The sequence below is a fragment of the Rhinoraja longicauda genome, chromosome 7 (assembly GCF_053455715.1).
Source record: "Rhinoraja longicauda isolate Sanriku21f chromosome 7, sRhiLon1.1, whole genome shotgun sequence".
NCBI lineage: Eukaryota > Metazoa > Chordata > Chondrichthyes > Rajiformes > Arhynchobatidae > Rhinoraja > Rhinoraja longicauda.
Window position 1 is genome coordinate 39,812,854 of NC_135959.1, and position 23,713 is coordinate 39,836,566.

General features: G+C 40.4%; 1 protein-coding gene across 1 annotated transcript in view; it reads left to right on the forward strand.

The window, feature by feature from the left end:
- Positions 1-23,402, forward strand: part of cldn10a (claudin 10a) — a 54,175-nt gene extending 30,773 nt beyond the window's left edge. The window contains exons 3-5 of the mRNA XM_078403034.1: positions 1,218-1,299; positions 9,141-9,245; positions 23,104-23,402. Coding sequence (XP_078259160.1) covers positions 1,218-1,299; positions 9,141-9,245; positions 23,104-23,239 — 323 coding nt within the window. The 3' untranslated portion in view covers positions 23,240-23,402. The remainder of the gene's footprint in view (positions 1-1,217; positions 1,300-9,140; positions 9,246-23,103) is intronic.
- Positions 23,403-23,713: the final 311 nt, after the last annotated feature.

Here is a 23,713-nt window from a genome sequence, read left to right on the forward strand (position 1 = left end):
AGTTTTGATTCAGAACTGGCTTATCCATAGAAGACAGAGGGGAATGGTGGAAGGATGTTATTCTGATGGGAGTTTTTTTCTGAAATGATCACTGCTGTTGACCTCTCTTATTTGTGATATATATATATAAATGACTTTGACAAAAATATATATGGGTCGGTTATAAGTCTGTAGATGATACAGAAATTGGTAGAGATGCGAACAGCGAGGATGCCTATCAAAGAATACAGCAGGATATAGATCAGTTACAGATCCAGGCAGAAAAATGCCAGATGAAGTTTGATCTGAGCAAGTGTGAAGTGGTGCATTTTTGGAGATAAAATGTGAGGGGAATGAAAATTGCGAATGTCAGGGCTCTTAACAGAATTGATGTAAAGAGGATCTTGGGGTCCAGGCCTATTGCTACCTGAAAATAGCAAAATAAGTAGATAGAGGGGTCAGGAAGGCATATGGTAATGTTGCCTTCATTGGCAGTGGCATTAATTATAAGAGTCTAACATAATCTAAACCTAAAAAAAATAAACTAGACTAAACAGGAAAGTGAGTAAGTCATGTTGCAACTTTATAAAATCTTTGGCTAAGTCACATTTGAGTATTGTGTGCATTTCTGCTGACTACATTGCAGAAAGGACGTGGAGGCTTTGGAGAGGATGCAGAAGATTTACCACAATGCCGCCTGGATTTGAGAGTATTTGTTATAAGGAGAGGTTGGACAAACTTGCATTAACTTCTCTGGAGTGTGGAAGGACTGATGGATAGAAGTTTATTAAATTACAAGCGGCTTAGAAAGGATAGACAGTCAGAATCTTTTTCCCAGGCTGGAAATTACAAATATCAGGCATGGCTTTAAGGTGAGAAAAGGAGATGTATGGTACCAGTCTTTTTAACACAGAGGTGTAGGTCCCTGGAACGCATCGCCAGGGGTGGTGGTGAAAGCAGGTATAATAGTGGCTGTTTTGAGGCTTTAAGATAGGCACATAGATATGCAGGGAACAGTGGGATATGAATCATGTACAGGCAGAAGGGATTAGTTTAATTTGGCATGATGTTGGTACAGAGATCGTGGCTGAATGATCTGTTCCCTTCGCTTTGTGTGCACCACTGAAATTTATTATGTGAATGAGCGACTGATGATGTAAATTTAACCTATTTATAAGAGATTTACGTTTTTGTAATTCATTATTAAGCTTGGATTAACGGAAATTTATTCTCTATAGGTTTGTCATCTATAATTGCTTTTTCGTGGTATGCAAATCGAATTACTGCACAATTCTTTGACCCTATGATAGTGGAACAAAAGTAAGTTTGCACTCATGATACTGGTTTAATTTCTCTTCTATCAAAGTGATCAACAAAATTATCCAGATTCAGCTATTGCATTATTTTTCAGTTAATTTTAAAAAAAAATTAGTATTATAATTTAGAGTATTATTTATAACGATAACCAAACTGCAACATTAATGTAAACTGGTTCACAAAGGAATAAAGGAAGGGGAGTCATCAAAAATGGAATAGAACTGATAAACGTGCACGGGAAGCTGATTCATGAAATATCGGTAGGTCCAATTGTCAAGTCAATCTGACAGAAAGGCCTCCTTCCTAACTCTCACCAGTGTTCGATTTGTTCAAGAGTATCTTACCATGCAACACAGAATTTGTTCATTTAGAAGGGTTTAACCTTCTCTACATTCAAAGTTCATTGAGATAACTGCAAAAATAAGCCTAGGACTGTATTATAGACAATAGGTGCAGGAGTAGGCCATTCGGCCCTTCGAGCCAGCACCACCATTCAATGTGATCATGGCTGATCATTCTCAATCAGTACCCCGTTCCTGCCTTCTCCCCATACCCCCTGACTCCGCTATCCTTAAGAGCTCGATCTAGCTCTCTCTTGAAAGCATTCAGAGAACTGGCTTCCACTGCCTTCTGAGGCAGAGAATTCCACAGATTTACAACTCTCTGACTGAAAATGTTTTTCCTCATCTCTGTTCTAAATGGCCTGCCCCTTATTCTTAAACTGTGGCCCTTGATTCTGGACTCCCCCAACAATGGGAACATGTTTCCTGCCTCTAACGTGTCCAACCCTTTGATAATCTTATATATTTCGATAAGATCCCCTCGCGTCCTTCTAAATTCCAGTGTATACAAGCCTAATCGCTCCAGTCTTTCAACATACGACAGTCCCGCCATTCCGGGAATTAACCTAGTAAACTTACGCTGCACTCCCTCAATAGCAAGAATATCCTTCCTCAAATTTGGAGACCAAAACAGGAACAGTACTCCAGGTGCGGTCTCACTAGGGCCCTGTACAACTGTAGAAGGACCTCTTTGCTCCGAAACTTAACTCCTCTTGTTATGAAGGCCAACATTCCATTGCTTTCTTCACTGCCTGCTGTACCTGCATACTTCCTTTCAGTGACTGATGCACTAGGACACCCAGATCTCTTTGTACGTCCCCTTTTCCTAACTTGACACCATTCAGATAGTAATCTGCCTTCCTATTCTTACCACCAAAGTGGATAACCTCACACTTATCCACATTAAACTGCATCTGCTATGCATTCGCCCACTCACACAGCCTGTCCAAGTCCAAGTCACCCTGCAACCTCATAGCATCTTCCTCACAGTTCACACGGCCACCCAGCTTTTTGTCGTCTGCAAATTTGCTAATGTTACTTTTAATCCCTTCATCCAAGTCATTAATGTATATTGTAAATAGCTGTGGTCCCAGCACTGAGCCTTGAGGTACCCCACTAGTCACTGCCTGCCATTCTGAAAGGGACCCATTTATCCCCACTCTTTGCTTTCTGTCTGCCAACCAATTTTCTATCCATGTCAATACCCTACCCCCAATACCATGTGCTCTAATTTTGCACATTAATCTCCTATGAGGGACCTTATCGAAGGTTTTCTGAAAGTCAAGGTACACTACATCCACCGGCTCTCCCCTGTCCATTTTCCTAGTTACATCCTCAAAAAATTCCAGAAGATTAGTCAAGCATGATTTCCCCTTCGTAAATCCATGCTGACTCGGAATGATCCTGTTACTGCTATCCAAATGCTCCGCAATTTCATCTTTTACAATTGACTCCAGCATCCTCCCCACCACTAATGTCAGACGAACTGGTCTATAATTTCCTGTTTTCCCTCTCCCTCCTTTCTTAAAAAGTGGGATAACATTAGCTACCCTCCAATCCACAGGAACTGATCCTGAATCTATAGAACATTGGAAAGTGATCACCAATGAGTCCATGATTTCTAGAGCCACCTTAAGTACCCTGGGATGCAGACCATCAGGCCCTGGGGATTTATCAGCTTTCAGTCCCATCAGTCTAGCCAACACCATTTCCTGCCTAATGTGAATTTCCTTCAGTTCCTCCGTCACCCTAGGATCTCTGGCCACTAGAATATCTAGTTATGCAAGTAACCCGCATTCATTTATTCCTTTTTTGGCAGTGCACTTAGTTTGTGGATTAAGTGCAGAGATATGCAGATATGCAGATAATTCAGAAGCCTGATAACAGATCGGAAGAAGTTGTTTCTGAATCTGCTGGTGCTTCTGTATTTTCTGCCAGATGGGAGCTGGGTGAGGAAGGAATGACTGGGTGAATGTTGGAAAGTCTGGTCTGTGTGATGGACTGGGCTACATGTACAGCTCCCTGCAGCCTTGGCAGAACTTTTCCCTAGCCAAGCGGTGGTGCAATCTGACAGTATGTTTTCTACGGTGCATCTATAAATGTATCCCCCATGCTTCCTGAAGTCGATAACTAGCTCTTTTGTCTTGCTGACATTAAGGGAGAGGCTATTGCCCTGGTACCATGTTAATAAATTCTCTATCTCCAATATGCTCCATCTCATTATTGTTTGTGATCTGGCTTACCACAGTGGTGTCAGTCGTGAATTTATAGGGAGCATAATAGGGGATTGAGAACAGGTTCATGCAATGCACTAGTGCTGAGAGTTATTGTGGAGACCAGTACATTTGTCAGTTAATTAAATACCTTAAATTGCCCTTAGAGTGTAGGTGAGTGGTAGAACTGAGGGGAGTTTCTAGGGATATTGGAAGAACATAAAGAGTTAGGGTAGATTTGTGTCAAAATGGGTTCTTGACAGTAGATGCGGGTCTTGGTGGGCGGAAGGTCTACTTCCATGATGTATGACTCTGTAATGCCTTAAGAAAAGTATTGCACATGGGGCCAATTTAATGAAGGATTAATTAAAACAAAATAGTTCCACTGGAAATGTGTCTGATAAGGATATGAGAAGTCCAGTCTAGAAAAGGGAACTAGTTGGCACAATGAACTGCAGATGATGGTTTTACAAAAGTGTTGAAGTAACTCAGCATGTCAGGCAGCATCTCAGGAAGACAGAGAAGAGTAATGTTTCAGGTCAGGACCTTTCTAAAGATTCAAGAGTTCTCTATAAAAGGGAACTATTGGATATATATCTGGTCAAAAGCTTGGTGTATTATAAATTGTATTAGGATGTTGATGGCCACTATCAAGAACAATGGAGATGTGCAACTGGAACTAGTCCCAGAGAGTTAGGCAGAGCTCCTTCTTTCAAACATGGAGTAGATGGCCATTACCACAAACATAAATGTGGAACCTATTAGGATACTGATAATCAATATCACCACTTCAATGAAACACAAAAGGCCTCCATCCGTTCTTATTGGTACATTAGAATCTCATATTGGTGCTTATAAATGGCACCGTGGTTTAATTTATAATGTTCTATTGTGCAATGATAAGACAGATACAGTGGTTGGGGTGCAAATGTTTAAACTGGCAGTGAAGACTTCAAGTCATCAGTACATAATGATTTGCATCATTATCTTTCTGTTCTTTTGAAAGACTACAGATGCATCTAGAGATTAGTGAGTTATTTATCAGTTCCATTGAATTTAAAAAATGGACATCACATGGCTCATCCAACCTTCCAAAATTTAAATATCTGTTTCAGGTTAATATCGTATGGTTAGAGGTTGGGACAAATATTGATACAAATTCATGTAAATGGCAAATAGCTTGGAAATATATAGTCTCAATATGAAGCCAAATAAAATCAATAACAATTGTTTTTCCCTGGTTTAGATGTTGTTAAAAATGTGTCAGCAGAAAGGTTGGAAATGGTCTATGGGAAAGATAAAATATTGGGTAGAAATATAGTGATTAAGGCAATTATTACAAAGATGCTTCTGTTTGCATTTTTCACATTTTCCCATTACCCACGTTTGCTGGTTGGTCATCATTGTTAACCTGATTACTGAAACAGATAAAAATCTCAGAAGGTGGCAGCTTTCAAGACCTGTTCCTTGTTTCTTTTCAAAAAGCTATGTGATTATAATATTTCATAATGACTGGTGAAACTGATACACTTGAAATACGTGAACAGACAGAATAGAGGTTTTACAGAAGAAATAAATAATTATTTATTATTTGTTGCATAACAAACTGTGGATGTGGAACTTTTCCATTCCTCTTGACAAAACTCAGCTTTGAACTTGCATTTCCTTTGTGACTGTTCCTGTGCACCAATTAGATTGCATGTGGTGTAAGTTCACCTTGTGAACCAAGAGAGACAAGGACAGTCCACTAATCATTTCCTGAATGTCATAGTATTGAGAACTGCTTCAAGTTACCCACTTTGAATTAAATATTTATCTCTGGTTTACCCAAACTGTCCCTTTATTGATTCAAAGGCATTTTGTCAAAATAATGAGAAAATATTAAGAGAAACAACCATACCAATATTCAAAAGTGAAAATCTGCATGGTATCCTATTGATGTCAACAATGCAATGACAAGGTTGTGAACTGTCAAAATGATTTGTTTCCCATTATCTCCATCCATAACATTTGGATTGGGACTAGATGTTGTTAAAAATACGTAATTCTCATCATGGAGTCAAACAGCATGAAAACAGGCCAGTAGGCCCAGTGTATCCATGCAGACAAGTGGAAACCTATTGTCCAGCAGTGGCCAAAATGTTAATTGACAAAGTGAATGAAATGCTCATCTAGACATCTTAAATGTTGTAATCAAATGTGCATCTATCACTCTCCACAGCAATGCATTGCAGGTGCTCATCACTCTCTTGGTGTCATTGGTCCATTTCAGATCCCCTCAAAATCTCTTGCTTCTAAATTTATGTACTCTAGTATTATTCACCTTTTTAATTCAATATTTTTATGCTTGACTTTCCCATCTTTAGTTCTCTATATCTGCCATATGTTTCCAATTTTTTCTATTTTTCCATACCGTGAAATGTTGACATCCAGGATTGTTGAAGGTGTTAACATTTGTTTTTTATTCTTACAGTAAATTGATGGCTCTGAACTTTGTTATTTTTCCTTTGAATACTTTCCACCAAATGTACACTTACTTGCTCCCAGTATACCTTTGCCAGGTCCAAAGTTAATTGAATGAAACTGGCCTTCCCTCTGACACTCCAGATAAGACATCCAAGTTTCTCATATCTCGCTTGATAGAAAAATACTTTCTAATCTAGGCCATATCTTGAACATTTTCTGTATTCTCGCCAAAGCCTCCACATTCTTCCTGTAACGCGGTGCCCGGAACTGCACAAAATAATCCAAATGTGGCCTAACCAAAGTTGTATACACATGCAAAAAGTCTTATCAACATTTATACTCAATACACGAGTGATAATGCAAGCATGCGTTACCTTCTTTACCACATCCTTCTTCTTTCTGTTCTTCCTTCCCATCCCAAAGTGCAACACCTCTCACTTGCCCAGATTAAACTCAAATTGCCATTTCTCTGTTCATATCTCCAACTGATCCAAGACCTTTATTCAATAGTTTAAGACCTAGGACGATCCTAATCTTTTTTCACTTCAACTTTGAAACATGCCATCTCCAGTATCTCCCCCACTGCCATTCCCTCCATCTGACCAGCTATATTCCCCAAGACAAGATCAAGACATAGAACATCGAAAATAGAACATAGTAACAGTAACACAATGTTCATGCCAAACATGATGCCAAATTAAATTGATTTAATCTGCTGTACATAACACACATCCCTCCAATCCCTGCATATTTATATGCCTATTTAAAAACCTCAAACTCCATTATTGTATCTGCCTCCACCACTACCCCTGGCAATGCATTCCAGACCCCCACCACTCTGTGTATATAAACTTGACATGCACATCTCCATTAAACATTTCCCCCTCTTATGGCATAGCTATGCCCTTGAGTGTTGGGCACAATATTCATTTTTATTTTCATTCACTTTCGGCCCAACTAGCCCACGCTGACCAGGATTCCCATCTACACTAGTCCCACCTATCTGCGTTTGCCCCATATCCTAAACCTTTCCTACCTATATACCTGTCCTGTCTTTTAGATGTTGTGACAGTACTTGCCTCAACTACCTCCTCTGCCAGCTCAAACCACCCTTAGTGTGAAAATGTTAGAGTCAGAGTCAAACAGTGTGACAATGGGTCCTTCAGCCCAACTTGCTCATGCTGACCAACATGCTCCCGCTGCACTAGTCCCACCTGCCTGCCTTCTCTGATATCCTTCCAAACCTATCCTATCCATGTACTTACCTAAATGTTCCTTAAACTTTGTGATAATAAAAAGTTGCCGCTTAGGATCCTATTAATAATTTCCCCTTTCACCTTAAATCTATATCCTGTTTTTTGATTACTTTGGGTAAAAGACTCCATGCATTCACTTTATTTATTCCCATCATGTTCTTCTACACCTCTAAGATCAACCCTTATCTGCTCTGCAAGGAATAAAGTCCTCACCTGCTCAACCTTTCCCTATAGTTCATGCACTCAAGACCTGGCAACATCCTCGTAAATCTTCTCTGTACTGTTTCCAGCTTAACACTACCTTTCCTATAACTGGCTGATCAAAACTGAACACAATACTTCAAATAAGACCTCACCAGTGTCTTGTTCAACTGTAACAAAACATCCCAATCTCTATACTCAATACTCTGACTGATGAAGGCCAATGAGCTGAAAGCCTTCTTGACTACCCTATCTACCTGTGACATCACTTTCAAGGAACAATGTACCTGCATTCCTCAATCACTCTGCTCCACAACACTCCCCAGACCCCTGCCATTCACTGTGAAGGTCCTGCCCTGGTTTGACTTCCCAAAATGCAACACCTCACACTTATCTGTATTAAACTTCATTAACCTAAAGTATCTCTAAAGTCCAAAGTATTGTTAAAATAATTTCACAGCTCACCTGACCTACTGATCAAGATCATGCTGCATTTTGTGATAACTATCTTCACTATCTACATTGCAGATGACATAAAAACAGGTGGCAAACTTTCTAATCATGCCTTGTACATTATCATCCATATTGATGAAATAAAACACAAACTGCAATTGGCCCAGCACCAATCCCTGAGCCATGCCACTAGTCACCGGCCTCCAGTCTGAAAAACAACCTTAAAACCATCACCCTCTGCTTTCTTTCATGATGCAAATTCTGTTTCTAGTCAGCTAGCTCTACCTGGATCCCATGCAATCTAACCTCCCATAACAGCCTACTCTGCATACTATCAGTCAATATGTTACATTGAAATCTATTCCAAAAAAAGATCTAGTGGATGGACCCGGCTCTTTAACCCAGACTGAGCTTTAAATTTCTACCTCTAATTAAAAGTCCAATCGAATAGCTCCTGATTACCACTACAATCAATTCCTCTGTTTATTCCAGTGGAAATGGAAACAAATTGTGACATTTATTTGGATTTTGTTATTGGATACTATACATTGATTTGGCATTAAAACTATTCAATTACACTTCACACCTTTGCAGCCTTTATTTATGTTTATAACATTTGCTTTGGTTTATCATTTTGGTTTTAATACTAGTTTGAACACATTAAACTACACATTTTATAGGGATTAATCGCTGTTTCAAAATAAAATAGATGTGTGACATTTGATAGAATTCAACATTTTAATGATGTGCTGAGCCTCTTTTCTGATTTTTATTGCCATCACCAAAGTTTACTATTGGTAATGCCAATTCTTAAGATTGACCCAATATTCTACTGTAAGAACATTATGGATTTAAATACATAGACTACCCATTAGGGAAAAGCATTTAAAAATATATTTACTTTGCTTCTGCAGATTTGAATTAGGAGCTGCTTTGTTTATTGGCTGGGCTGGTTCTTCACTTTCTTTATTGGGAGGCATGATATTTTGTTTCTCCTTATCTAATGAAGATTCGCCAAGGTAAGATATAGGTAAATATATTTTATGGAATTACGAGGCATATTTAGATCTCAGAGAGAAAAACAAACTGTTGGAGGAACTCAGTGCCTCAAGCAACATCTGTGGAGGCAGATGGATATGATATTTCTAGTACTTATTAAAACTTGTAATGATAATATTATGGTTGGCACAGGCAGTGAAACTAGCTCTAATACCTTTTGCTATTGCAGTCCTAGTGGAAGATCATGACCTGAAATCTTGAGCATCCCTCTGCCTCCAGAGATACGGCTTCGCCTGTTGTGTTCCTCCAGTGGTTTGTGTGATGTATACATGCAACAATATGGTAAAGCTGCTATGTGATGTATACATGCAACAATATGGTAAAGCTGCCCTGCGCATTGCAAAAATACAGAGTTAAAATGGCGATCTTGTGCTTTTGAGAATGAAACTGAAAAGAATGTATCATTAACTGGCGATGAGGATAAACTCATGGCTACCATGGCTATTTTTAGCTCAATAGAGGAATTTGATGTTGCACATGGCGACTGGGTGCAGTACGCCGAGCGCATTGAACAGTACTTCCTAGCCAATGACATTACAGATACGGGAAAGAAGAGGGCCATCTTGCTTTCCGTGAGTGGAGGACCAACGTACAGACTCATCTCGAGTTTACTTGCTCCACAGAAACCTGGGCAAGTCGAATATTCTGAGATTGTGTCAACAGTCACGAATCACAAGGTCCCGAAACCGTCGGTCATCGTCCAGCGTTACAAATTCAACTCTCGTCATCGTCAACCGGGTGAGTCAGTTGCGGATTATGTGGCCGAGTTACGTCACCTCGCTGAACATTGTGCTTATGGTTCGAAGCTCAATGAAATGTTACATGATTGTTTGGTGTGAGCGATTGATGATGACCGCATTCAGCGTCGATTATTGTCGGAAGCCATGCTGGATTTTGACAAGGCACTCGGTATCGCCACCGCTATGGAGACCGCAACACGGCTGATCTCCGTGACTGGAAACAAAAGCCAAACGAAGCGATAAACAAAATCGCGAAATCAAGGGGGCCTCACAGTGGTCAGCCCAAGCGGGGAACCGTAAGAGGATCTTCGTGTTATTGCTGTGGTGGCTCTCCCCAAGCTGACCCGAATGACTGTCCAGTGAAACAAGTGGATTGTTCCAACTGTGGAAAAAAAGGGTATTTCTCACGGGTGTGCAAGTCAAGTGGGAAAAATGCTCAGAGTGGAAGGGAAAAACAGAAAAAAGCCACCAACTGACCGAGGAAGGTGAGGAGTATAGTCTTTATCATATTAAAAGTGAGAAGAAAGTTACTCCTTTCACTGTGGACATAAGTTACGTTTATCAGTGAAGAGACGTGGAAGGACCAGTGGCGAAAAGGTGAAAGGTTACGCCTTCGTGAGAGCACCGTGGTTCTCCGTACTTACACTGGAGAGAAAGTGGAATTGTTGGGAGAATGTTCGGTGCCTTTCTCTCACAACCAACGAAACGGGAGATTCGATAGATTTCGACATGGGTACGCCCACAGTGCATGATGAAGACATCACCGAAAGAAGCGTTGCACATGAAAACTTCGACGAAAACAACCACGATGACACCGTCGAGGACGCGACATCAGAGCGCAACGAAGAAAGCAATTCAGGGCGTAAGCAGTACACAATGCGAAATAGAAAGCGACCGGATTACTACGGATTCTGAAAACGGACAATTTTGACAACGGACTTGACTATACGGACTTGGTTACATGGACAATGTAAACGCCACAAAAATTTGGTTATCGTTAATGGAAAGGATTGTAGCATGAATACTCGTATTCGGCATTTTGGGCTGGTTAGGTTATTTAGTTGATAGAATTACATTGAAGTTGATACTCACGTTCAAAATAAGAATTGGATATGTAAACTTTAATTTGGTTTTAATGGATACAAAATTATGCATATTTTTGGACTTACTTAAATTGGGTTTTGTTATGGAAAAATACTTTGGAAACATAATGGATATAAAGATCATTATGATATTAGATTGTTTTATACGTATGTGTATGCTTTAGATGGAGGAAAAGTATCACAATTCTAAGGGGGGAGATATGTGATGTATACATGCAACAATATGGTAAAGCTGCCTTGCGCATTGCGAAAATACACAGTTAAAATGGTAATCTTATGTCCAGACGTGACCTGTTTTGGTCTCCCACTCAATGCGTGCTTTTGAGAATGATACTGAGAAGAACGTATCCGTTTGTTTTGTACTGTGTCCATATGTTCTGATTTTGTTCATTCATTTTTCCATGGATTGTCAAGCCATAGTTTCAATGCTCTTCAGAAAATTGAATTGTACAAAAGTGCATACTTGCTGGGAAACACAGATAAGTGTTTGCCATAGTAATCATCATGCAATGTTGTTTTGATATCTGCCCAGGCAAATTGGAGAAGTAACAATTCACACTTTTATTAATCAGGCACATGACTATCATCATGATGTTGCTGTTTAGTAGCAAGCTTCCATTTGTGCAATTTAAAGCAATTTTTAATAACTTGGTGAACAATGTTCACTGTTTTGTTTAGTGGTTAAGTAGGGAATCTTTAGTTATCCCTTGGGTTGGAAGAAAAAGTATGCAGATGCTGGAAATTTGAAATAAAAATGCAAATGTTGTAGATATGCAAGAGATTGGACTGCATGTATGATAGTGAGAAACAGTCAATATTTTAGGTTAATGTCATTTCATCAAGATTGGGAAAAGTGAAACATGATTTAAGATGCTAGATGCAAAGGCAGATGGGAGGAAAGATCGAAAGGAAGTGGATGTAGGGAATGGGAGAATGTAAATGACAGGTCAGGTGTAAACGGGTTGCACAGGCAATACTGAATGATAATTTTCTTCATTGGCCAAACCTCCTGCAAGATTAGGAAGAGGTGGAGAGTACACAGTTGCAAGGCAATTTCCCAAACCTAGCATAAAAATCAGGAGGAAAAGGGGGAGGAGGGCAAGGGGCATAAGGGTTTATCCAACTAGAGTTTAAGAAGCAGATATGCACCTAGAATTATAGAAGCAGAGGATCGTGGAATTTTAGAAATTGCCAGTATGCCAATTGTGCCCCAACTGACCAAAAATGAACTAAGGCAATCCCTCCTCCCAGCTTTTGATCCTTAGCCCTGCAAATGTTTCAGGGTGCTTTAAAATGTGGGGAGATTTTCTGATCCCACAACTCATTGAGTTTTTCTTTCTCAATTCCCCTCTACTCAATGTCCCATGTGTCTAGTGAGGGTAGCAACAGGAAAATAGGACAGATGAATGAATGGCTCAGGAATTGGTGCAGTGAGCAGGGGTTTGTATTTCTATGCCTCTGGGATCTCTTCTACAGCAGGTGACCGATACAAGAGAGAGGGATTGCATCCGAGCTGGAGGGGGAGCATTATCCTTGCAGGGTGGTTCACTAGTGCTACTTGGGAGGGTTTAAACTGGAGAGACAGGGAGGTAGGAACCAGAGTAGTAGGTCAGAAATTGGAAGGAGTGATGGGAAGGTTGAGATTAGGAGCAGAAACTCTCAAAGGAAAAACAGGCAGGGACAAGTGAAGGAATATGATGCTGATGGACTGAAGTGTGTTTATTTCAATGCAAGAAGAAAGCAGATGGAGTCTGGATGGTGCTTGGGACTATGATGCCATGGCAGAAACATGGCTGTGAAAGGGACATGACTGGCAGCTCAATGTTCTGGGGTTTTGATGTTTCAGATGTGCTGGACAGGGAGGCAAAAGAGATGGAGGAGTTGTGCTTCTAAACAGGGAGACCATCCCATTGGCACCCAGAGACGACAAACTGGAGAATTCGTCAGCTGAGGTGATATGGATAGCGCTTAGAAATACGATAGGTGCAAATAAGAAAGGAAGGCACTTTAATGTGATTGTACTTTAGGCACTCCAATAGCAAGCAGAAGAGAGGAACAGATATGGAGATAGATTACCAAAAGATGGCAGGAAATGAGCCTGATCAGATGATTGGTATCACAGTAGAAAAGAATTTTGGGGGCGAGTGATCACAACTCCGAGTTTTAACACCCCATAGGTTTTTTCTTTGCAACAAACCCAACAACATCATCAAACCGAACGTCAAGCGAGGTGCAGTTGTAGTCGGGCGGGCTGACCTCTACCGGGCTGAGGCCAGGTGCCAGCTCTTGAACACCTCCTCATACTTACCCCTGGAATATCACCCCACAGATGAGCACCAGACCATTATCTCTCGACCAGGTCTGATTTTATCTCTTTCGGCTGTTGCCCTCCACAGCCTCCAGCCTTATTGGGCAAGGCATTGAGTATAAGAGTCAGAAAGTCATGATGCAGCTTTACAGGACTTTAGTTCAGCAGCATTTGGAGTACTGCATGCAGATCTGGTCGCCCTACACTATCGCACACACACTAGGGACAATTATACCATGCTAATTAGGCTACAAACCTGTACGTCATTAGAGTGTGGGAGGAAACCAGAGATACCGGAGAAAATCCATGCAGGTCATGAGAGAACATACAAACTCTGTACAGACAGCACCTGTAGGCAGGATCGAACACAGGTTTCTGGAACTGCAAGGCAGCAACTCTGCCGCTATGCCATACTTCAACAAGGAAATTATGCCATATGATCACTGAATATATCACTCCAAATTAGGCTTGACCATTGTCTTGTACAGCTGTAACATACAATAATGTTCCAACCGCTATCCTCAGTTCCATGTCTGATGAAGGCCAGTATTCCAAAAGCATTCTTCACTACCTGCGATGCCACTTTCAGTGAATTACGTACATGTATGCCTAGACTCCTCTGCTTTACAACATGCCCCAGGGCGCTACAGTTCACTGTGAAGGACCTGCTCTGGTTTGCCTTCCCAAAATGCAACACCTCAGTTATCTGAATCAAGGTCCATTAGCTATTCCTCAGCCCACTTGATTAATACCCCACTTTAATTATTGATAAACATCTTCATAGTTTACAATACCACCTATTTTAGAATATATTTTAAAGTTCCCCACGGTTATTACATTTCTTTGTGATTTGTGTTCTTTTAAATTTAAACAATAGCACACATTACCACTATAAGAACAGATCTGTTATTTCAGATTTCAGGAAACTCATAGTTCACATTTTTTTCTCATTTCCCAGGCCTAATGCACCTCATGTTTTTGCAAGACTTTGACAACTTGTCATTAACAAGAATTCTCTGCTTTCTGTCAGCACCAACATTATTTATATCATTCAATCTCTGATCATTTCCTTTCCTCTCTCCACTGTTCTCCCTTCTCTGCAACTTAAAATATCTTTAATTTCTACCTTTCCATAATTACAATGAAATGCGAACAAACTGAAATATTAACTGTTTCTCTTTCCATAGATGTTCTCTGTGTACAGTTCCTATTTGGCCTGATTTTGGAAGAAAAAAATTTGATCTCTTCATTTGCCAACACCATATCTGACAGTCCAATGGTCAACATTATTTCTCCTCACTCGTATTCTTGATTGTTGCTCATTGGTTTTCACAGATTACACATAGCAATTGCCAGAGTTCATTTATTTTATTTCCACCAATTCTTATCAGGTTCAGTGTTTATGTTAGTTTGCTTATTGAATAGTTCAGTTATTTGTTCCTGTGCTTCAAAGAATATATTGTGAGAATCTGATATTAAAATAGCTGCACGCAAGTCTTTTCTGTAGTTACTGAGGAGTGCTTATTGAGAAGTTCCAAGGAAAGATATCCAATCCAGGCAAAATGACAGGCAGAATGAATGTAACCAGGAAGGTTCCTTAATAAGATCAGAGATTTACAACACAAGGAAATAATTATGACTTTCACCGCACAGTCTTATACTGCAGCTCGCACAGAATATCGAGTAGGCGAAGGGCAAGTCATGAGATCAGCCTGATTGCTTTTACATAGAACTGGCACAACCACAATGGGCTGAATGACCTCCTTTTGTGCTACATCCAAACTGTGGTTCTGTCAATCTGTGTGTCTTTATTGTAATGCTCTGTCAGCCAAGCACTTTTCCCTTTACAAAGCAATTCTGCAAACAAAAGCATTTCCATGAATGTAAAAATGTGATATCCTTGAGATCCCAGTGGTCTTTAGTCTATTAAAGTCTGAAAGAGTATCCTTGTGTTTCTTGTCTTTCCTAAAGAATTTAATTGACTTTTTAGACTTTGTTCCCTTATCTCCTCACCAACCTTCTCTGTGCATTTTAGGGCAGCACAGTGGCACAGTGGTAGAGTTGCTGCCTTGTAGCACCACAGACTGGGGTTTGATTCTGACTGCGGGTACTGTCTGTACGGAGTTTGTACGTTCGCCCTGTGACCACATGGGTTTTACTCTGCTTGCACTTGTTTCCTGCAACTCTAAAGATGTACACGTTTGACAGTTAATTGGCTTCCATAAAATTATCCCTCATGTAGTACAGTGCTGGTGTACGGATTGATCGCTGGTCAGAACAGATTCGTTGGGCCAAAGGTGTATCTATAAAGTCTACAGTCTAAGGAATCGGCTCTCTTCCCCAGAACTAATTGTTCAATGTTTCTGTTAAGATCGGTTAGTTTTTTTAATGTAGAACTAGTCTGTTTCTGGCTTAATATCTCTAATTAACCAGATAATCCTTTAGCATTCACCTAAATACTTTCAAATATGTTAAATCAAGTATCTGAAATGATAAAAACAATGAATTCATATTTAAGACAATATAATCTCAAAAAGACAATATAAACCAACATAATGTATCCATTCAGGGTTCCCAACAAGTGAAACATACAAAAAAAAATCTTATTCTAAAAACTCCAATACTTTCATGAAACATGACCTCCCATGCACAACAGCGTGAAACATGACCTCGCATAACAGCATGAAACATGACCTCCCATGCACAACAGCATGAAACATGACCTCCCATGCACAACAGCGTGAAACATGACCTCCCATGCACAACAGCATGAAACATGACCTCCCATGCACAACAGCGTGAAACATGACCTCCCATGCACAACAGCGTGCTAACTATCCCTAATCTGTCCATGTCTATCCAAATGCATATATAATCTTATTCCCCAGATTTCTCCGATTACTTTATTACCACAGATGTTAAGCATACTAGTCTATAAACATGGAACAGTACAGCACAGGAATGGGCCCTTCAGCCCACAATGTTTGAGCCGAACATGCCGTTAAAATGATCTCATCTGCCTGTACATGATCCATATTCCTCCATTTCTTGCACTTCCATGTGCCTATCGAAAAGCCTCTTAAATGCCACTATCATATCTGCCTCCACCACCACTCCCGGCAATGTGTTTCAGATCCCCTGCCACTCAGTATAAAAACCATGCCCCGCACGTCTCCATTAAAATGTTCCCCTGGTAGCTGGTTGCTATGCCCTCTAGTGTTGAACATTTCCAGCCTGGGAATAAGGTTCTGACTGTCTACCCAAGAGATGCCTCCTAATTTTATATATTTCTATTGTCTCCCTCAACCTCCGACATTCCAGAGAAAATAATCCAAGTTTATCCAACCTCTCCTTGTTGCTGAAACCCTCCAATCCAGGCAGCATTCTGGTAAACCTTGACTGCACCCTTTTCAAAGCCACCGCATCCTTCCTGTAATGGGGCGATCAGAACTGCATGCAACGCTGCAAATGCTGTGTAACTAAAGTCTTATAGAGCTGCAATATAGCTTCTTGATTCTTGTACTCAATGTCTTTATCAATGAGGGCAAGTATACTCTGTGTCTTCTTTACCGCCCTATTTACTTGTGCTGCCACATTCAGTGAACTATGAACTTGGATCCCTCTGCACATCAATCCTGTTAAGGGTCTCATCATTAACTGTATACTCTCTCCTGATGCAGTGCAACACCTCACACTTGCTCAGATTAAACTCCATCTTCCATTGCTGCAGCTAATCTATATCTCACTATATCTTCTGATGGCCTTCCTCACTGTCTGCTACTCTAATTTTGTTGTCATCAGCAAATTTACTCAATGACCTATCTACATTTACATCCAACTAATTTTTATATATAAATATATATTGCAAACAGCAGATATCCCTGTGGAATTCCACTGTTCAGTCCTCCAGCCAGAATATCTTCCTTCCAGCACAACCTTCAGTCTTCAATGATTAAGCCAGTTCTGAAGGTAGATCACAAAATGCTGGAGTAACTCAGCGGGACTGGCAGCATCTCTGGAGAGAAGGAATGGCCAGAGATGCTGCCTGTCCCGCTGAGTTACTCCAGCATGTTGTGATCTACCTTCGATTTAAACCACCATCTGCAGTTCTTTCCTACACAAGCCAGCTTGAATCTCTACAACCAAGTAACTGAATCCTGTGCATCTTGATCTTCTGGATCCGTCTACCATGAGGGACTTTATCAAACATGTGTACAACATCCACTGCCCTACCTTCATCAATCTCCTTTGTCACCTCCTCAAAAAGCTATAACAAAAGACTATTGTTCCCAGATTTTTATTTGCAGCCCTTCTTAAATAGATTCAAAACATTAGACACCATCCAGTCTTCCTGCCCCTCACCCACATCTAGTGATGATTAATATATCTCAGTCACGTGTCCTTTAATTGCATCTTTAGCTTCCCACAATGTCCTCAGATATCTATGATCAGGCCTGGGAGAGTTATTTACCTTAATACATTTGTCTGTGCTGAACGATTCGATGATTTTAGTACAAAAAGGAAAATAAGCTTCATGCTATGAAATAATTTTCACATTTCCATTGGGTTCATTCTGCAGCTGTTCTTGAAATCCTGTTGTAATGGACAAGGTGAAGGTCTGAGTTAAAATGACATACATACAACCAGAAGCTTGAGATGATGATGTGGCCTCCTCTACTTTGGTAAAATTATGTATAGATCATGAAACAAAGCACCTGCACTCTGCTCATTATGGCATGCACTCTGCTCATGTGTCTGTTTTTGTGTTATTCCAACTTTCCTTCCCATTCCTGTCTGTCTTCGGCCTTCTCCATTGTTACAGAGAGACCAATTTAAAATGGGAAGAACATCTCACACCCCGCTTGAATAGCATACAACACAAAAGTGTGAATGTTCAATTTTCCATTTTCAGTTAATCCGCACTGCTGGTGTTCTCACGCACACATTTGACCATCCACCTAGTTTTTTTCCTTTTGTTCACCTTTCCCCTTTTCCACCTATCTGTTTCCCATCACTCCTTCCCCCCACCACCGTGCACGAGCAGGCACACACACACAGTACTGCTAAGTACTGGCAATCTGCCCCTCTTCCTGTTAGATCCAGGACCTTGACTCAAACTGTTGATTTACACTGTTTGAATCCAGAGATTCTGCTTGGTTCTCTGAGTTCTTCCAGTGTTTTGTTTTTTTGCTTCAGATTCCAGCATCTGCAGTCTCTGTCTACCCTGAATACAATGCTTGTAGAAGTGAAATAACAATTGGGCATGGAGTAAAGAAAGTTCAGATTGGCGAAAGTTCAGATCTTAAATAAAACAATCAGTTTTAAAGCTATACCTGTATTAGAAAAAAGCAAAGGAAAATCAAGAAATATCCTATATCAGTCTTCATGTAGAAAACAAGATAAATTACGAGAATTCGTGGAGAACCAATGGCCTAAAGAGAAAAATGAAACATGAAGAGAATCCATTCACTACATTTAAGGGTTTTAAAACAGGTGGTTGCCCTTCGTGAAAGCACTAGTGACGATTTTCCAAAATTTCCAGGACTGTGGAATTGCACAATGTGTTGCAAATTACCAAACATTACCCCACTGTTTCAGAGAGGTAGAAAGAGAAAATAGGAAACTGAAGACCAATTAATAGAGCCATAGAAACACTCAACGCAGACTCCGCGGGCTGAAGAGCCCGTTACCATGTTGCATCTCTAGAGCCTAAAGTCTAAAGAAATAATACTGTAGATAATTCTAAGGCACATTTTAAAGCTTTTTATATATAAGCAAATGGGTGAAGTGTATTAGGGACCAAAGTGGCAATCTGTGTGTGGAACAGGAGAATAAGATCTTAAATAATTAAATTATTCACCATGCAGAAGTACATTGTAGTTGGAGTACCCAGGGACAGATTTCATTAAATTTGTGAATAAATTACAATTGAAAAGGAGGATGTATTAGATGTCTTCATAGGCTTAAAGGATGGAACCTATGTAGGACCAAGGTAGGTAAAAAGCTGGGGAGCAGTATGGATGTTCATGGATGTGGACAGAATAGGCAGGAGAAAGGCTTGGAGAGAGGTAGAACTGTTGGTTTGAATTACACTTATTTAATGCGAGTCCAGACAGGTCAGGCAGATGAACTCGGAGTGTGGATAGGTACGCTCGACTGGAACATTGTAGGATTACAGAAACATAGTTAAGAGAGAAACAGGATTGGCAGCTTAATGTTCCAGGGTACAGATGCATTAGGAGAGCGAGAGGTGGGGCTAAAAGAGGAGGTATTGCTTTATTGATTAAGGAGGATGTCGCAGCAGTGGTCAGAGATAACATTACTTATGGTTCATCCAGCGAGGCTACATAGGGGGAACTGAGAAATGGATGAGCACCTTGTGGGGAGGGTACTACAGGCCCCCAAATAGTCAACAGGAATTAGAAAAGCAAATAAGCCAGGAGATTGCAGGCAGCTGCAGGTCTAAGGTTGTCATAGTTGGGGATTTTAACTTTCCCAATATTGAATGGGAATATCATGGAGCAAAAGATTTAGACAGGGCACAATTTGTCAAATATGTTCAGGAAAGAGGGCCCGACATGAGAGAGGGTAGTGCTTGATCGAGTATTAGGAAATTGGGAGGGGCAAGTGGATGAAGTGTTTGTGGATGAGCCTTTTGGGACCAGAAACTGCTGTTCTATTAAGTTTAAGATAGTTATGGATAGAGATAGGGCAGGGCCACGAGTTAAAATTCTAAATTGGGGAAAGGTCAACTTTGAAAGTATTAGACAGTAACTTGCTCAAGTTGATTGAAACAGGTTATTGGAAGGAAAAGGAATGTCCTGAAAGTGAGATGTTTTTAAAAAGAGTGCTGACAAGAGTTCAGGACCTGCATGTTCCTGTTAGAGTGAAGGGCAAAGTAGGTGGGTGTAAGGAAGCCTGGATGATGAAAGAGATTGAGGCTTGGGTCAAGAACAAGGAGGTATGGGACAGCTATGGACAGCTGGGATCAATTATTTCCCTGGAGGAGTTTTGAGAAATGTGGTAGATAATTTCATAGACGGTTTTATGTATATATTAGGGGAAAAAGGACAACCAGAGAGAGAATGGGGCTCCTCAGGAATCAAAGTGGTCAACTTCATGTGGAGCCACAGGAGATGGGAAAGGTCCTTAATGAGTATTTCTCCTCTGCTTTTCCATGGTGAAAGACACGAGGACAGGGGAACTTGGGGCAGTCAATAGAAGTATCTTGAGGGCAGTCAGCATAACAGTCGAGGAGGTGCTAAAGGGCACAACACATGTGAAGATAGACAAATATCCTGGGCCAAATCAGATATATCCACGGTCACTGTGGGAAGCTAGAGAGCAATTTACCAGTGCCCTCGCTGAGATTTCTGAGTCATCATTAAATACAGGTGAGGTGCTGGATGACTGGCAGGTGGCAAATGTTGTGCCTCCATTTAAGAAGGGCTGCAAGAAAAAGCCTGGGAACTACAGGCCAGTGAGTCTAACATCTGTGGTTGGAATGTTATGAGAGTGTATTCTGAGGGATAAGATATGAATTTAGATGGACAGGGACTAGGATTAGGGATAGTCAGCATGGTTTGTATGTGTGAGATTGTGTCCCACAAATCTGATTTGAGTTTGAGGATGTGACCAAAAGGGTTGCTGAGGGCAGAGCTGTAGATGTTGTATATCTGGATTTCAGCAAGGCATTTGACAAGGTTCCACATGGTAGGCTGCTCTGGAAAGTTAGATCACATGGCATCCAAGGTAATCTAGCTAACTGAATAGTAAATTGGCTTCATGGAAGGAAGCAGAGGATGATAGTGGAAGGTTGTTTTTTTTAACTGGAGGCCTGTGACTAGTGCTGTGCCTCAGGGTTTGATGCTGGGCCCATTGCTGTTTGTCATCTCTATCAATGATTTGGATGAGAACATACAAGGCATGATTAGTAAGTTTGCAGATGACACTAAAGTGGGTGATATTGTAGATAGTGAAGTTGGTGGTCAGAAGTTTTCCCGTCTCAATAGACTCCTGTCCCCTTGTCCTGATTTCCTTTTTTAGCCTGCTCTTCAGTACAAAGATGTTGCCAGGACTGGAGGCCCTAAGCTATACAGAGAGGTTGAGCAAGCTAGGACTTTATTGCTTGGAGGGCAGGAGGGTGAGGGGTGATCTTACAGAGGTGTACAAGCTCATGAGAGAAATAGATAGGGTAATTGCACAGAGTCTTTTACCCAAAGTAGGGGAAGGAACAAAGGACATAGTGTTAACATGAGGGGGGGAAGATTTAATAGGAAACTGAGGGGCAATCTTTTTACACAATGAGTGGTAGTAAATGAAATGAGCTGCCAGAGGAGGATGTTAAGGAAGGTACTATCACGACATTTCAGAAGCATTTAGACATGTATGTGGATACGATAGGTTTAGAGGGATATGGTCCAATTGCAGGCAGGTGGGACTAATGTAGATGGGGTATCTTGGTCGGAGAGGGCAAATTGAATCGAAGGGCCTGTTTCCACACTTTATGACTCTGAAGGTGGAATTCACCTGGCCTTTTCAGATGAATCCCCAGCTACAGTAGGAAACCAGGGAAGCAATCTGTAGACATTGGACAGGAATATTTAATTATCTCTAGCAACAGAAAACATCCCAGATGACTGGAAGAAATAAAATATGATATTTTGTTCAAGACGGGCCAGCAATGATAAGCCATTAAGTCCAACATTAGCAGAGATTATTTTAATTGTGAAGGGCAGGATTAATCTGCACTTGGAGAGGCAGGGATTAGTCAAGGATAAACAGCATGGGCATTTATAAAGAGATTCGGTTTGCCTAATTTGACTGAACTTTCTGAAAAGTTAACAAAACGTCTTGATGGGGATTGTATAGCTGATGGACTGTGTATACACATGCATTACAGTAAAGGCTTTGATACTGATCCACATGGCAGATTGTTAGTAAAGGTAAGACCCCATGAGATTCTGAGCAATTTGGAGAATTGGATTAAAATGGTGCTTGGTGATAGAAAGTGGAAGGTAAAATTTAAGTGCTGTGTTTTTTAATTACAACATTGTACCAATGGTGTACTAAGTTAGCTAATATTAGTCTGGTGATTGATGTTAACATTGGCCTCAATGCTATTTATAGATGTATAACCCAGAGTTCCAACCCAATAGTTCTGATGTTACTGCACACATCTAGCTGTTGGCCAATTATAGATCTTGCCTTGGATCTAACCTGCATCAATCGCAACAAATAAAAACAAAACAATAAACAATGAAGATGCTGCCTACCTCACTGATCCAGTTCTGCATTTTGTGTCTACAAGAATAAAGTAGCTGAGTTTATGAAAAAGGACTCTCCAGCAATTGTACTACAGCATGTTAATACCTTCAGAAAGGCATATGATACTGGATGAAATAAAACTAAATTTAGAACTATTGTATTTAGATCGAGAGATTTGTTAACTGTAATAAGGCAACATTGGAAAAACTGCTTCATCATTTCTCTATCAAGGATTTAGGAACGTGTAGTACAAATTTACTATTACCTCTCTGGTTCATCAACAAAATCAATGTGTTAAGATAGTAGGAATGGAACATTTGTGGGTTAAATTATTTCAGATGCTTAATATGGAATCAAATTGATTGCTGCAGGTACCAATTTTATGTTTTTTTTCTTTCAGAGTATGTTATGGCTACAATACTGCAGCATCTGCTTATTCTCCTCCAGTGAAAATGCACATTGTTGCAGAAGAAATGGCATCAGCTGGGAATGTAGGAATATTGCCAAAGCAATTTGATAAGAATGCATATGTTTAATAAAAACATAATAGTAAATTAAAGATATGCAAGAGGGAATGTTGTGCTCTACCCGTACGTACCCTGTATCTGGCTTTACTCAGATAGGCACAAACACAAAATGAAACAACTTATAGATCAGTGGTGAGTCTTTCGAACAAGTAGGATTATTGAAGGCCTTAACAGTGCGCACTGAAAATGTATACCTCCAGTTTTCAGAACAGTTTCTTCCCAGCTGTTATCAGACAACTGAACCATTGTATCACCAACTAGAGAGCTGTCCTGAGCTCTCCCATCTATCTCATTGGAGACCCTTGGCCTATATTTAATTGGACTTTACTGGACTTTATCTTGCACTAAACGTTATTCCCTTTTTTCCTGTATTTGTACCCTGTGGATGCTATCCAGTCATCTTGATGTAATCATGTTTAGTCTTTTCACTGACTGGATAGCACGCAAAAGAAAGCTTTTCACTGTACCTTGGTACGCATGACA